Below are 14,854 nucleotides of genomic sequence, written 5' to 3' on the forward strand. Positions count from 1 at the left end.
AAGCGACTATCGTACAGGGTCTTCGTTTACATGTCGGTAATTTTGAAGTGTAAACCACGGCAGTCCTGTTGATTTTGTCAGGACTTCCAAACAATATCATCAAAAGATACAACCTTCCCAGAATAGGCCTTCGTCTCGGCTTGCTTCTCGATTTTCTCGCCTAGAGAGAAGCCAGCCATTTCCAAGATTGCCAGTCTCACACCTCCAATACCTCCACCATTGCCCAAACGACGAGATATGAAGGCTATTTTGGAAGCTGTGGCATAGACATCGAGTATACGGCTAGACCCTTCCCTCCAGCTTGGAGCTGAATGAGCTGAAAGCCCACCTATGATGTCTTGAACCTGGTCGTGAAGGTTGTGACATGCTTCTTGCCATTTCTCTCCAGGCTTGTCGGCTTTGGTGATGACAACCAAAGTTCGAGTGTTTGATCGAGCTAGGGTTCTTAACATCCATCTGTCCGTTTCTTGAAGCTTTTTGTCGGCTGGCATCAAAAGTACTGCGCCGCGAAGCATCTTTCTGACGTTGAGATACTTGAGAATGGTCTTCCCCCAATCTTCTTGACTCCTGAAGCCATAGCCTGGTGTATCCATGAGGATAAGGCTGTGCTTAGGTGGCACATCTCCCTTGCGAACAAGCTCTTTGGCAATCTTCGGTCGTGGCCCTGTACCATAGGCATTCATTGTGGTGGTTTTGCCTGGCTTGTGGCTAACTTTGGCGATCTCTGTGCCACCAGTGAGGGCGTTGAGGAAAGATGATTTGCCGGCATTGGAGGCTCCCAGTACCACGATTTCTGGAACATGGTCGTTTTGAGGGTGGTGATACAGGGATTCAGCAGAATAGAGTATCTGGCAGCCCTCTTCGAAGAACTTTCCGGCTGCTGCGAGAGGGGGTTTGTCTTCTTTAGGCACATCAACTGGCGACTCTAGACCCTGCTTGAAACATATAGATTCACTTTGAAACAACAGTTGCTGGTGAGGTTTGATGCCTTTTGGTAAGGGCCCTTTCGGCTTGGTAGATTTCGACTTTTGTGCTTTTGGGACGTCGGAACGGTCTTGTGCGGTACTGGTTTCTGAAGTATCAGGGCCTACCGGCTCCTGAACGTTTGAATCAAATCCCAGTGGTGGATCATGAATCTTTTGTGTGTCTGATGAATCCCCGACTGGCTGTGATAAGCCAGAAGCCCTTAAACTTCTGCGTGGTGGTCGTTGGCGTATACTCAGTCTTCCTGTAGAACAGAAATTAACCTTCTGTCGAGCCAAGTTAGCAAAAGATAGAGAGAAGTGATGCCGAGACCCTTGTAGTAGTCGTGGGAGCACCATCGTAGTGTCTGTCGTTATTTTGTAGTACAAATGACAGCGTCACTAGATTGAAGTTTTGTGCCTAAAAACCTAGAAGCTGAATATTATTAGAGTCATAACAAAGTTTACCGCACAGATTGACTTCGAGCAGAGAATGCAAGAAGAGGGGAAAAAGACAAGATATGCCTAAATCAACCGATACAGTGACGATTGATACTACCTATCTATTTATTGTACAATTGAGTGACAGTAAAGCATTACCAGACGATGTGAAGTCACGTGTTGAATAAAAAGGTCCACAGGGTAAGCCGTGACAATGAGCACGATAGCAACTAGATACCACGAATTTATATCTACCACTTGAAAAGTCTCAAAGTATACAATCTGGGAGGGGGAAAAGTCTGAGCAGCGCTTTCACCTGCAAAAACTTTACTTATGTGTTTGTCAAAAGCGTAAAGATGGGAACAACGAACCTTACAGAAATCGACGCCCACGAGCAACCGTCTGACGAGATGCGTGCTGAGTGGAAGAGATATATGCGTCAAAATCATATAAGCTTGCTCAACGACCCCCGTATCGATGATCCACGCGCCCCTCTAGAAGAGTCTGGCTTTCGCAAAGTTTCAATCATCTCTAAAGAGCAACTCACTAAAAGCTTTGCTCGACTGCACCCGGACCTGGCCTCTGAGGTGGACAGTGATGTCCAGGTCATCCACCATCCGCTGTTGCCAGGTAAGGTCTTCGTTTCATTACTCGCTTCATCCAGAAACTTATATGTATATACCCGATAGGCCTGTTGATCATCCCCTCACTTTTGCCGCCATCTGTGCAAAAGACCTTGCTGGATCGTACGATCCATCGTGATCTGAGCGTGCAGAACCACCAGACCAATTTGCACCTACACTACAAACTACCATACCCAGAAGGAAAAGATCAAGATGAGAAATCCTTCTTCTCCATCGACCCCGAGACACCTGCCACGTTCATACCAAAAGACCCCAACGTTCATAAGCCGCTATCCATCAAGCAGGTCATGCAACGAAAACTACACTGGGTAACTCTTGGTGGCCAGTATGATTGGACTAATCGCATTTACCCCCAAGAATTGCCGCCGCAGTTCCCGACCGACATCTCTCACCTGTTGAAGGACTTGTTCCCTGAGACTGATGCACAGGCAGCCATTCTCAACTTCTATACACCAGGCGACACCATGATGATGCACCGAGATGTTAGCGAAGAGACAGACAAAGGACTCATCAGCCTGAGCTTTGGCTGCGATGGTCTTTTCATGATCGCTCCCAACGACCTGAAACCAGGGACTGGAAGCGAAATACCTGGCGAAAAGCAGTACCTGCTGTTGAGACTCAGATCTGGTGACGCTATTTACATGACGCATGAATCAAGATATGCCTGGCACGGAGTGCCGAAAGTGCTTAAGGATACATGCCCTGCATATCTTGAAGAATGGCCAGCTGGTGAAGATGGCAAGTTTTCGGAATGGCGAGGATGGATGAAAACCAAGAGGATCAATCTAAATGTTCGCCAAATGCGAGATTGAGACATAGATTGAGACATGATCACAGACTTCAACTCAACCGAGTGTTGTACAGCACAGCATGTCAAGACAAGGCATTTCTTCCGAGTTACTATACTGACGATATTGGCCGCTTACTCCTTTTGCTATGCTATTATACAAAATACACAAGGGCTTGGCTTATATTACATTGGGAACCTCAAGTCGCTGCTCGCTTCAAGTCGACGGTACCTGGTTTGAGTTGCTCAACCCTCATCGAAACGCATCATTAGGCGAAACCAAAGCCCTGGGCATTTTGTAATGCCATCCCAAGACGCTCCCTTAACACCTCTTTATCCCTGTATTCTGGTAAAAGTAATGTTCCATAACAAGTATAGGCCGTAGGCAAATGCCCACCAGTGCCGTCTTCTTCACCGTTCTTTTGTATGACGAACTGCAAGTTCTTCATGCCACCAACGGGAACGCGGTCAGACGACGTCACGAACTCAAGTAGCCTTTGCTTCATGCCCTCGTCGTACCTCTTAACAATAGACCAAAAGTCCTTGATGGTACGATGAGAAGTATCCCACCCTACGTAACGAGCGTAACGCTTGAGTTCGCCGATGTCGATTTCCTGCACTCCTTCGACTAGCGACTGCAAGGTAGATGGACATAGAAGTGACAGGGACTTCTTGTCCAAGCACGAAGCAAATCCGCGCTCGAAAGCGAGATACTGGCGCCGAATAGAAGCGTCCGTTAGGTAGCGGATGTAGTCTATGACGTAGTCATCCCGGTTGTCGTTACTGACAAGCGGTGCGTCGTCAGAGTTGTCCATGTGTGGTGGCTCGATATCTGTTGAGCTTGAGGCTGCGTTCGGCCACACCGTACTTCCATCCGCCCTCATCTCTCGCGTAACAATCGTCCCCAATGAAGATACCGAGAATTCATATGTACGGGCAAAGATATCTTCGATGAGACCATTCTTTTCATCCCACTCCAGCAAGGTCGTCAACCCACTCGCTAAATCTGGCCACCCATCAGCGATGTGATGAAGCTCTTCAACAGGATTACCCAGCAACTTCCGATAAAGAGCCCTCGGAAATGTAACCGGTAGTGTCAAGCCGTTGTATAACGCGAGCGACATCAAAAGTCCGACAAGTTCGTATTTCCAGTCTTCGGTCAACGAACCTGGAGCGAACCAAGCCATACGTGTCCTTTCATCAACGGTGAAGGCCCCAAATCCAGGATCCAAACATTCCGCGATGGCCAAACGAAAAAACTCTTGCTGGACACCTCCAGAGTCGAATCCCTCCTCGCCACTGTTCTCCCCTAAATGGACCTTGAGCGGCCGTAGAAGCTCTCTTCTTTCACGTCTCCAAAGTTGGTCAAATGCGTCTCTGGCGACATTTTCTCTGCCTACTTCCAAGACCAGATACTTCGAAGACGCCGTTCTCAGAAGATCTTGCAAAACCATTTTGTGATGTGGATTGGTAATGAGACTTCCAGGGTCGACTATGGCACTCATCCGTGTTTTAAGTGAACTTGACTCTTCGAACATGCGACTCATCCGAGCAAAGTTGATGGATCGGAAGAAGGAGACTAACGTCTCAGGGCTGAAAATATAGGGGTAGTCGAGTATATGTCGTCGCCATCGTGTTGATTTGAAAGACAACCATTCCACGGGCATTTCAATGAAATCTAGTCGTTCTGAGAGGTAGTCAACTCGGAACTGAACGTCACCCAATAGTAAGAGGTTCCTGGACCGATCTTGAATAGGTTAGCAACGTCAAGTTTCAGTTATCTATCGCATTGGGTACGTACGCAGGGTTTCGATGAATGATAATGCTCCCCCAAAAGGTCCATCCATAACGAAGTGAGCCCGGCCGTCCCATTCGTTCAACAGTACAGTGCGTGCCCAATCCAGGAGCACGGTGGGAACGCGAGTCTCGTGCAGGAGACGCTCGTCCCGTGGGAACTCGAGTATTGATGCTGAACCTGTACTGAGGAAGTCGAGTTGATTCACCAGAGGTTGTAAAATATCGCAGTCGTTCAGGCCTTCCAATCGCCCTGCTAGGTGTGCTCTATCAGCGAAGCAACGCCTGGCCGTTATGGCGCAAAACAGCCGACGTGCCAGCCTAGCAGCCACCTCGTTCGAAAAGGCATCGTCATAATCCAAACATCGAGAAGACGGTTGCCGTGATATGGCGCTACCGCCTGCTAGTGTTAGTCCATTGGAACGAACTCGCGACAATTCGTAAAGTGTTCTAGAGTCTCCCACCACTGGCGTTGCGGCAACAAGTGCATGCATGCAAATGGACATCAAATAGCCTGCTTCTAAATCAGGGAGAGCCTCTACCCTTTTCTGAGGTTTACGCCCGTTCATCCGCTTTGAGAAACTGCTTGACTTCAAGTCCTGCGGAGGTATGAATAGACGTGCAGCAGCCAACCAAAGACTGTGAAAGACCAGATTCGAAGTGACGCGACACAACCGATGGAAACAGTACCATAAAGTCTGCGAGTCATAGAGCTTATGCTCTTGTGTAAACGATAGCACTACAGATTGTGGATCTGTCAGAACATAAAAAAGTGCCTGCTCATTGAAACGTAACCACTGCTCTCTGGATCTGGTGGTATGCAGCACAGAATGGCGACGCAGGCTCTTCCGCTCATCGACAGGTTGGGGATACGGGTAATTCGTCTTGTACGTTGAGACGTGACATGATCCCGACATATCGTCTTCCTCATATACATCGCAAATGAAGTTGACAAGATCGACGTCAAGCTTCGTGAGAGCTTGAGGCAAAATGCTGTCACAGCTTTGGGGTGGGACAGCCTTCAACTCTACTTCGCTATGATTTGATTCTTGGGAAACGATGTCCTCCTCATCACAACCTTTACTCTGATCATCATGCAGGTCGGCCGCGTTGGCCTGTAAGGCCAGGGGTAGACTCGGCAGCGTTGGGTCACTGGGAGGTTTTGGTGTACTCTCGAAGTATTCTCGTTTCGTCGGTATTGCCGACATGGTCGATACAGTCGGGTGCTTGCTGTTTTTGGTTCGTAATGATTTGTCCCGTAAATGGCCGTTGATCTGAGGAAGTTTGACAGCCTTGGTACCGTCCTCCCCTTTCACGAGGTCGCTTGTATCAATCGAGTGTTTGCGGGGTTTGGCCGATGCATTATTTTGTGACTTATGTGTCGAGTCGTGCCTACTTTTAGGGGACATTGTAGGAAAGGGAGACTCGTCCCAATCTATGTCTTGTGACTGATTAGGCATATCTGTTGGTTTCGGCGCATTCGGTTTGTGTGGCAGTATCTTTTGAGTTTCCAAATCAGTGCTCGTGCTCGTCAAACTGGACGACTCCTGCAATGTATCCAGGTCCATCATTGGTGTCTTGAAGTCAGAGACTTCAAAGTTGCCGAGCTTGTCTGACATGGCCGCCATGCTTTTAGGTGTCAACCATTCAAGCATTTTGAAAGTTACAGTCCCGAAAAGGTTTGCAGCGAAGGAGCGATGGTCTTTGTTCACAGGCCCCTCCATCACTTGAACATGGGTAGCTGAACCGCCGCTCAAATGCGGCGCATGTCTGGCTGTAGGAATGGAGTCCTGAGATGATGAAGAGGACGGGCGTGGCCTGGAGACTCGATTCTTCCGCGCGCCTGGTGACGTGATAGCGCTTGTTCTCTTGTCATCGGGGTGTGGTTGTGTGGGGGATCGCGATGAAAATATAAGGTTGTTGAGCGCCACTGATGGCTCTGGACTTTTGCGAAGGAACGGGCATAGGTCTTTCTCGGGATCGTCTTGACTCGCCAAGTATATAGCTAATGTCCTCGCACTTGTCGTGTTGTATCTTCGGACGGGTGCCTTGCCAGCTAAACGGCGACGACAGGTAAAACATGTTGGAGTTGCACAATTCACGTTATCACAGCCAGATCGCAGTTGATGAATGTATCTAACTGGAGGTTAGCGCTTGGAGTGCCTCGAGGGAAACACTGAAATGCTGATAGAATGGCTGGACGGACCTCTCAACAAGAAGCTGGAACCCATGGCGGCGGCTGGCTTGGTGGATTGCATAAACGCGCGCCGGGTTCTCGACGTTCTGCACAGCGGCTTTGACTTCAGGCGGTGCGTCAGATGGTAAGCGAGCGAACGGCGCTTCTTGCCAAAGACCGGCAAGAAGATCTATATCTGCAGCGAACTCGATGGATGAATCTCGTGGACGATAGGCATCGGGCGTCATGACATTGGCAGAATGGGTCGCGCCGCGATGGGCACTTTGATATTTCGTAAACGATGATGTACAGTGAAGGACGGTGTTAAAGATAGTATCTCGTCAATAGCGAAACGCTATATGGTAATGTGGTATAGGGGGACTAGATGATCTGGGCTAATTTCAACTGTAAATATTAGGTGTTCTTGACACTGAAGTCGTGTATGTGCAACACGGAGAGGAGTTGATGTTCAGGGAGCTGTTGGTCAGCCTCGTTATGATGATGCGCCACTACCTCAGGCACTTGAGTGGGCAGGTACCTTCTGGAGCCAACAGGGAGCACATGCAAGTACCCGAGCTAAGTTTTGCACAAGGCTTCTTGCCTGATACAGCTTAGTTGTTGGAGACAAGCAGGCATCGGTGCAGCCCAACATCAGGGTACCAGAAAGATCGACCGCTGGAAGCATAAGGAACGAAAATAGTAGGTCACCTTGAGCCCTTTAGGTCCCGGCTCTTAGATTACTTATTTTTATACCCTAAGACTTGGAAGGCCATTTATTCTCCTACCCAGTAGTAGCCCGACCACTAGCGGGCCAAGCGAGCCAAACATTTACCTGTGACTCAGCTGCTCAACTGTAACGGGGGCCTGGAACCCTTGCGTGGCGGGGTTTGGGGCAAAAAAAAGTCATTCATGCAACTCACTGATAACCTTTTCTGTGTGACGTTATCTATGCAGCCCCGCCATCCCACCAATTCAGACGGGCAAATTTCCTTCACATTCACAACCTCTGTCTAACAAATAATCGCATTCGACATACTCAAATCGATAACAGCAACATCAGAATCTACACAGAAGCCGCCGTCGCTTCCATCGAAAACCATGGCGAGCGTGCAGGCATCTGGGGCGACCTCGCACCCATATACCTGCAATACCTGCCAAGTTGCGTACCGCAACATTGATCTGCAAAAAGGACATATGAAGAGTGACTGGCAGTAAGTCCATATATCTGCGCATTCTTACAGGTAGCAATACTAATCGTTCCAAAAGTCGATACAACCTGAAAAGACGAGTGGCGTCTTTACCACCTATCTCCGCCGATGTCTTTTCTGAAAAGGTCCTGCAGGCGAGGGCTGTATCAAGTGCAGAAGCCGACAAGGCCTACTTTGAACGTGCATGCGATATCTGCGAGAAGACGTATTACAGCGAGAATGCGTTCCAGAACCACATTTTGAGCCAGAAGCACAAGGCAAAAGCAGCTGTCAGTGGACAACCTGCTCCCGGCCGAGCCGACGATGAGACCACTTCTGTTGTGAGCTCCACGTTCTCTCTTGGTGAACCCGTCGCGCCCAGCCAAGGTGAAGTTGACTCCGATGCTGAGGAGGAATTCAGTCATGTCGTCGAGGGTCTCCAGAAGGCCCGCATTTCCGAGCAAAGGCCTTCTCCCCTCAAGCGCCCTTCGCACCCCCAACCATCAGGCGAGGATACTGTCGGCGAAGACGCAGATGCAACACGCGCTTCGGACTCAACCACTCCTGTCCCTCCATCGCAAGAACCCAACATGACATTAGAGACTTGCTTATTCTGCAACTATGCTTCCCCAACCATCCCCCTGAATACACACCATATGGAGAGGTTCCATGGCATGTTCATTCCCGAGAAGAAGTATCTTGTGGACATCGATGGTTTGCTTCAACAACTGCAGGACAAGATCCGATCACACCATCAATGTCTGTATTGCGATAAACCGAAGTCTACCACATTCGCGGTTCAAACACACATGCGCGACACGGGCCATTGCAAGATCCCTTACGAGACCGAGCGAGAGCAGCTCGAGATTGGAGATTTTTACGACTTCAGGAGCACCTACTCTGATGGCGGTGATATGAGTGACGAGGAATCCGTCGTGGACGAGACCAGTGGGGGGGCCAAACTTGGGGCACGCCGCCCTGCTAAGGTTACGGGAGAAGATGGAGAAGATGTCGAGGACGTCGAAGGTGCCGACGGTTGGGAAACGGATAGTTCAGCTTCGTCTCTCGATTCAGCCGATCTCACTGCTGTCCCTGCTGAAGGCCATATCCACCAGTTTGAGCGACTCGACAAGCACCCGCATCATTCATCACAAGACCCAAGGCAGAGGCACCAAGCCGACGGTTGGCATTCGCATGCGCATAAGCCAACCCGTGCTGTCTTCTATGACGACTACGAACTTCACCTTCCTACAGGAAAGTCTGTTGGCCATCGATCGCTGAACAAATATTTCCGCCAGAACCTGCATAACCACCCATCTGCTGAAGAGCGAGCCGAGCGTCTGGCTATTGAGGGCTCGGAGGAGCGGGCTGGCAGTGGCTCGGATGGCCAACTTGTCCAAAGAGGCTCCAAGGCCCGTGAGATGGTGCCGCGTGGAATGGCGGGTATGGCAGGTGCACCAGAACAACAGAAGCGACGTGCTCGCAGGGCAGAGGAACGAGGACGGACGTTGGAGCAGGTCCACACTAAGCAGAAGGACTTGGTATATGGAAAGAAGCTCAACAATCACAAGAATTACTACTACCGCGAGCAGGGTGGCGGTTAGATGAAGAATAGCAGAGAGATAGACTTGATGACTAGCTAGGGTTTAGTCCACAAATAAAAGCAAAAAAAGTATTTGAGTTTATCAAGTTAATATTACGCCTTGGGATAATATCCGCCATTTATTTTGAAAGCTCGTATAAATCAAGAAAGAGTATCGATGACTTCCATGGTATCACGAGCGGCCCAGCTCCTTGCAAACCCTTAACACATGTTCAAATATAACACGAGCGGCTTCGTTGGCTTTCAGTTCCGTAATGTCAAGTTCCATGTGGAAGGGATCATCTTTTGACCATTGATATATCACGGAGTGATCCCGCAGGTGTGTCACCATTTCGGTACCTGCAAGTTTCCCGTGAATAACCCATTCGGAAGGGACAGTCGACGTAGATTTTCGTCATTGCTGCAGGTAACAGAGATGGGAACAAGAATGCAGCGTCGACGGGCAACCATATCACGATACTCGGCGATAATGCTATAGCTAATATTATTATTAGACTAGAAGTCAGTAAAGATAAAGACAGTCTCTGTTATCTCATTAGACACTGCTAACGTATTAAAGATAACAGATCGGAGTGCATGGCATATATATTAATAGTCTAAGCTAGAATATAGTAGGATAGCACCTTGTAAGAGTATTGGCTAATGGGTTTTCAGCGACTAATAAACGAGAGGTTACTAGTAAAATACTAGCAGATTTCTACTTAAAACTAAATTCTATTAAACCTAGTTCTTAGATTTAATAAATTAAAGTTTAATAATATAATTAGACTTAACTATTATTTAAATTACTTTAATTTAACCTTTATAATCTTATAATTCTTTAATTTCTATACTTAGGAAATTAATATAATTAAAATAATAAATAAATAAGAAATTTTAATTAAATATAACTTTATTAAGTAGTAATATATTACTAAAGGGGATATATTATATAACTTAATTATTTTTATAAATAGCCTCTAGCTTACTTAATTAAATAAGTATAATAGTAATAATACTATTTAATTAATAGTAGATTTTACTCTTTTAAAGGAAATTTACTATATATAATATATAATATATATATTTTTTATTAAAATTATTAATAGTATAATTATATAAGGATTAAAATAATTATATAATATAGTAAAAGGTCTAGTTATATAACTTAGTTTAATTAATTATAATATTAAGTTTTACTTTAATATTTTAACTTTATATTAAACTCTTAACTATATATATAAATTTCTTTCTCTATAGACTTTAATTTAAATAGAGTTTCTTATAGTTTAGGCTACTATAGTTAAATATATAAAAAGGCTATTACTTAAAATACTTATATTTATCTTTAATAGTTTAAATAAATATCTCTAATTCTATTAATTATAGCTTATATTAACTTATTATATTATAGAATAATTTTTTTTTTTTTTTTTTACTTTATGCTCTATAGAGCCTAAGTCTTCTTAAGGTTTTTCTTATAAATTTAAAACTAAAGGATCTATATAGATTAAGAACCTAATATATTAAACCTAAATATCTCTTAATAATTAACTTTCCTAATAAGATAATAAAAGAAGCTTTTATATATATAATAGCTTCTTCCTCCTATAACCCACTAAGCACCTCTAAATGCAGTTAATTAATCCCTAGTCTATCTGCTATTAGCTATATTATATAGCTAACTAATCCGCAGGACTTATATAGTATTATAACTCCTAGAAGAAAAAGCCTCTATAATAATATCTATAACTATTCTAATAGCTATTTCTTTAGTAAAAAGGATATTATTAATATTATTTTACTTAATAATAATAGTAAAGGCTTAAAGTAGCTAAGATATAAAGCTAAGTGCCTCTAAGAGACTTAGTATAATAATAATAACTATAGCCTTATTAAGTTAATTGCCTTTAGCTATAAGCTCTTTTTACTCTTTATAATGCATTTCTAGACCTATAAGCTAGGCCAGATAATAATAAGGCTTAAGTAGGAGCTTAAATGCCTAAGGGATTTTAAAAAGAGGCTTATAAAAGGTCTTAATATCTATAATAATAAGATTACCTTCCTTAAGAAAGTTAAGTCTAACTATAGGTATAAGGATTAGTATTAATACCTTAGGTTATAGGTAGCCTAGGCTAATAAGATCTTTAATAATCCTATTAAGTTAATTAAAAATAAGATTATAAAGGATATCGCTAAGGTAGCTAAAGTAATAAGGGTATCTATATTAGAGGCCTTATAAGGGAAGCTATATATAGGGTTAATAGGGTTAATAGGGCTAATTAAAGGTTAATAGGGGATTATATTAGAGATAAAGAAAGTTAAAATGCAGGCTAACCTAGAGGCAAAAGCTAACTCTATAGAAATTAATATAGTTATATAATATACTGCTTTAAAATTCTATTATTAAACTTATACTAAGATACTAAAATTTTAAATTATATTTTAAACTGAGATATTATAGAATATAATCTCTTTTATTATAAAGGTATTCTTTTTCTTAATCTTATAATATAGTATATAAAGCTATTGCCTTTTTTATAAAATTTATTATAAGTCTCTTTAAGGGATAGGAATACTAGGGAATTATAAGACTTTATAGCTAAATATAGCTAGCGCTATACTATTTTTAATTAAAGGTTTTTGGCCTATAGAGATATATTTTAGCTTTAATATTATAAGGTTATATAGATCTTATAGTATAGCAATATAGTATTAATATTATAACTATAATCTAGGTTAACTTATTAAAGGCAGGATAACTTGCTTTTTTATTATTATTCTTACTTTTCTTTACTAATAGTTTTATTATATAAGGAAAAAGAAAGTATTTACTATTATCTTATTATTTTATATAGCTTTATTTTAATATAGAGATTTATTAAAAGCTTATTTAAAAGTATAGCCTTATAGCCTTATAATATTATTAAATTATTAAATATTTACTATTTAAGCTATCTTATTTCTTTATAAAATAATTAAAAGTCTTAAAGATATATATAATATATATATTAAAGCCTTATTAATATTTATATCTCTAAGGTATAAACTTATTAACTTAATAAGAGGAATTTAAGTAAACTTTAAATAATTTAAATAAACTTTAAATTTAATATTTAAATTAGTCTCTTAATACCTTTATATATTAAATACTAGCTTAAAAAGAAAGCTTTTATTAACCTTAATAACTTAAATATAATTCTATTTTAATTTATATTTTTATTTTTTATTTTATATTCTATAAAGCCTAAGTCTTTTTAAAGTTTTTCTTATAAATTTAAAACTAAAGAATCTATATAGATTAAAAACCTAATATATTAAAATTTAAATATCTCTTAATAATTAACTTTCCTAATAAGATTATAATTAATATAACTTAAACTTTATAATAAAAAGGTAATAAAAAAAGCTTTTATATATATAATAGCTTTTTTTTTCCTATAACCTATTAAATACCTTTAAATAATTACTTATTTAATTACTAGGTTTAAAGGTATTTAATAGGTTATAAGAGGAAGAAGCTATTATATATATAGAAGCTTTTCTTAATACCTTTTTATTATAGAGTTTAGGTTATATTAATTATCTTATTAAAAAAGTTAAATATTAAGAGATATTTAAGTTTAATATATTAGGTTTTTAATCTATATAAATCCTTTAGTTTTATAATTTATAAGAAAAACCTTAAGAAGATATAGGCTATATAGAATATAAAGTAAAAAATAAAATATAAGCTTATAAATACTATTTTAATATAATATTTAAATATTTAATTTATTTATTAATCTTAAGGTAATATATAATTAATAATAGTAAATAAATTAATAATTATTAAATAAGTTTTTATTAGAATTTTATTATAAATTAAAGTCTTTAATTTAATATTATAATTTATAAAAGCCTATACTTAGTTTATAATATAGTTTAAAAATTTAATATCTTAATATAAATTTAATAATAGAATTTTAAAGCAGTATATTATATAACTATATTAATTTCTATAGAGTTACCTTTTACCTCTAGATTAGCCTATATTTTAATTTTCTTTATTCCTAATATAATTCCCTTAAACTAACCTTTAATTAGCCTTATTAACCTTATTAACCCTATATATAGCTTTTACTACTTATAAGGCCTTTAATATAAATACCTTTATTATTTTAATTACTTTATTAGTATTTTTTATAATCTTATTTTTAATTAATTTAATAAGATTATTAAAAATCTTATTAGCCTAGGCTACTTATAACCTAAGGTATTAATATTAATCTTTATATTTATAATTAAATTTAATTATTTTAAGGAAAGTAGCCTTATTATTATAAATATTAAAACTTTTTATAAGCCTTTTTTTAAAAATTTTTAAATATTTAAGCTTTTATTTAATTTTTATTATTATTTAATTTAGCTTATAGGTTTAAAAATATATTATAAAAAGTAAAAAGAGCTTATAGCTAAAGATAATTAACCTAATAAATATCATAGCCTAAGACCAGACTTAATTACCCTATAGCCAGAAGTAGATCTAATTATATAGTAATAGTATTATTACTATAACCTTAGCTAAACTACTAATTAAATCCTAAATATAGCTCCTTAAGCTATATCTTATTAATAGAGCCTAATCTGCCTATAATACCTATTTATAGCTATAGAATCTATTATACTTAAAGTATTCCCTATTTACCTATATTACTAGACTTAACCTATAATACTATATAGCTTTTACTTATTAAATATTAAATATAATATTTACTTGCCTATTTTTGCCTTTTTTATTAAATAGTATTAAGTTATTTTATAATTATACCCTAGAATACCTAGATAATTAATTTAAATATTTCTAGAATATTTATACTTATACTAAGAATACTTAAAATTGCCTATTTTAATTAAAAAGCTAAATAAAGAAACTAAAATAGTCCTTATAATTAACTGCTATTAAATAGGATATTATTTAAACCTAGCTTATATATATTAAGCAGTAAACTAAAATAGCCTTAAAAAAGAAAGATAATAATATTTTTAAGGCCTATTTTATTAAATACTATACCTTTAATATTACTTAACCTATTATACCTAATATCTATAAACCCCTTAAAACTAGCGCTTTTACTAAGCTTTATATAGTAACTCCTATAAGAATAATTTCTTTACCTTTTTCCTAATTTATTAAATTAATTAGTTTTATTAAATAATTATTTAACCTTAATAAGTTTAAGAATAATTAGATTAACCTATATTGCTTTATTTCCTAGATATACTTAAAGCTAAAAGCTAA

At 39.6% G+C, this 14,854-nt stretch overlaps 4 protein-coding genes across 4 annotated transcripts; 2 read left to right on the top strand and 2 right to left on the bottom strand.

The window, feature by feature from the left end:
• Positions 1–77: 77 nt before the first annotated feature.
• FSST1_012085 (translation initiation/elongation factor MRX8) lies at positions 78–1,322 on the bottom strand (the record flags this gene model as incomplete). Its single annotated transcript, XM_083235280.1, has 1 exon — positions 78–1,322. One exon carries the CDS (start codon positions 1,320–1,322, stop codon positions 78–80), a length of 1,245 nt encoding a protein of 414 aa, XP_083081781.1.
• Positions 1,323–1,759: 437 nt separating this feature from the next.
• Positions 1,760–2,859, top strand: FSST1_012086 (uncharacterized protein; the record flags this gene model as incomplete). Its single annotated transcript, XM_083235281.1, has 2 exons — positions 1,760–2,033; positions 2,093–2,859. The coding sequence occupies 2 exons, from the start codon at positions 1,760–1,762 to the stop codon at positions 2,857–2,859; spliced, it is 1,041 nt and encodes a 346-aa protein (XP_083081782.1).
• A 244-nt stretch (positions 2,860–3,103) lies between these two features.
• FSST1_012087 (uncharacterized protein) lies at positions 3,104–7,052 on the bottom strand (the record flags this gene model as incomplete). The annotated part of the gene is made up of 3 exons (XM_083235282.1): positions 3,104–4,581; positions 4,636–6,764; positions 6,835–7,052. The coding sequence occupies 3 exons, from the start codon at positions 7,050–7,052 to the stop codon at positions 3,104–3,106; spliced, it is 3,825 nt and encodes a 1,274-aa protein (XP_083081783.1).
• Positions 7,053–7,902: 850 nt separating this feature from the next.
• Positions 7,903–9,595, top strand: FSST1_012088 (C2H2 type zinc-finger-domain-containing protein; the record flags this gene model as incomplete). The annotated part of the gene is made up of 2 exons (XM_083235283.1): positions 7,903–8,015; positions 8,071–9,595. 2 exons carry the CDS (start codon positions 7,903–7,905, stop codon positions 9,593–9,595), a joined length of 1,638 nt encoding a protein of 545 aa, XP_083081784.1.
• Between the last annotated feature and the right edge of the window lie 5,259 nt (positions 9,596–14,854).

The sequence above is a fragment of the Fusarium sambucinum genome, chromosome III (assembly GCF_050947815.1).
Source record: "Fusarium sambucinum isolate potato_lamoka chromosome III, whole genome shotgun sequence".
In the NCBI taxonomy this organism is placed as follows: domain Eukaryota; kingdom Fungi; phylum Ascomycota; class Sordariomycetes; order Hypocreales; family Nectriaceae; genus Fusarium; species Fusarium sambucinum.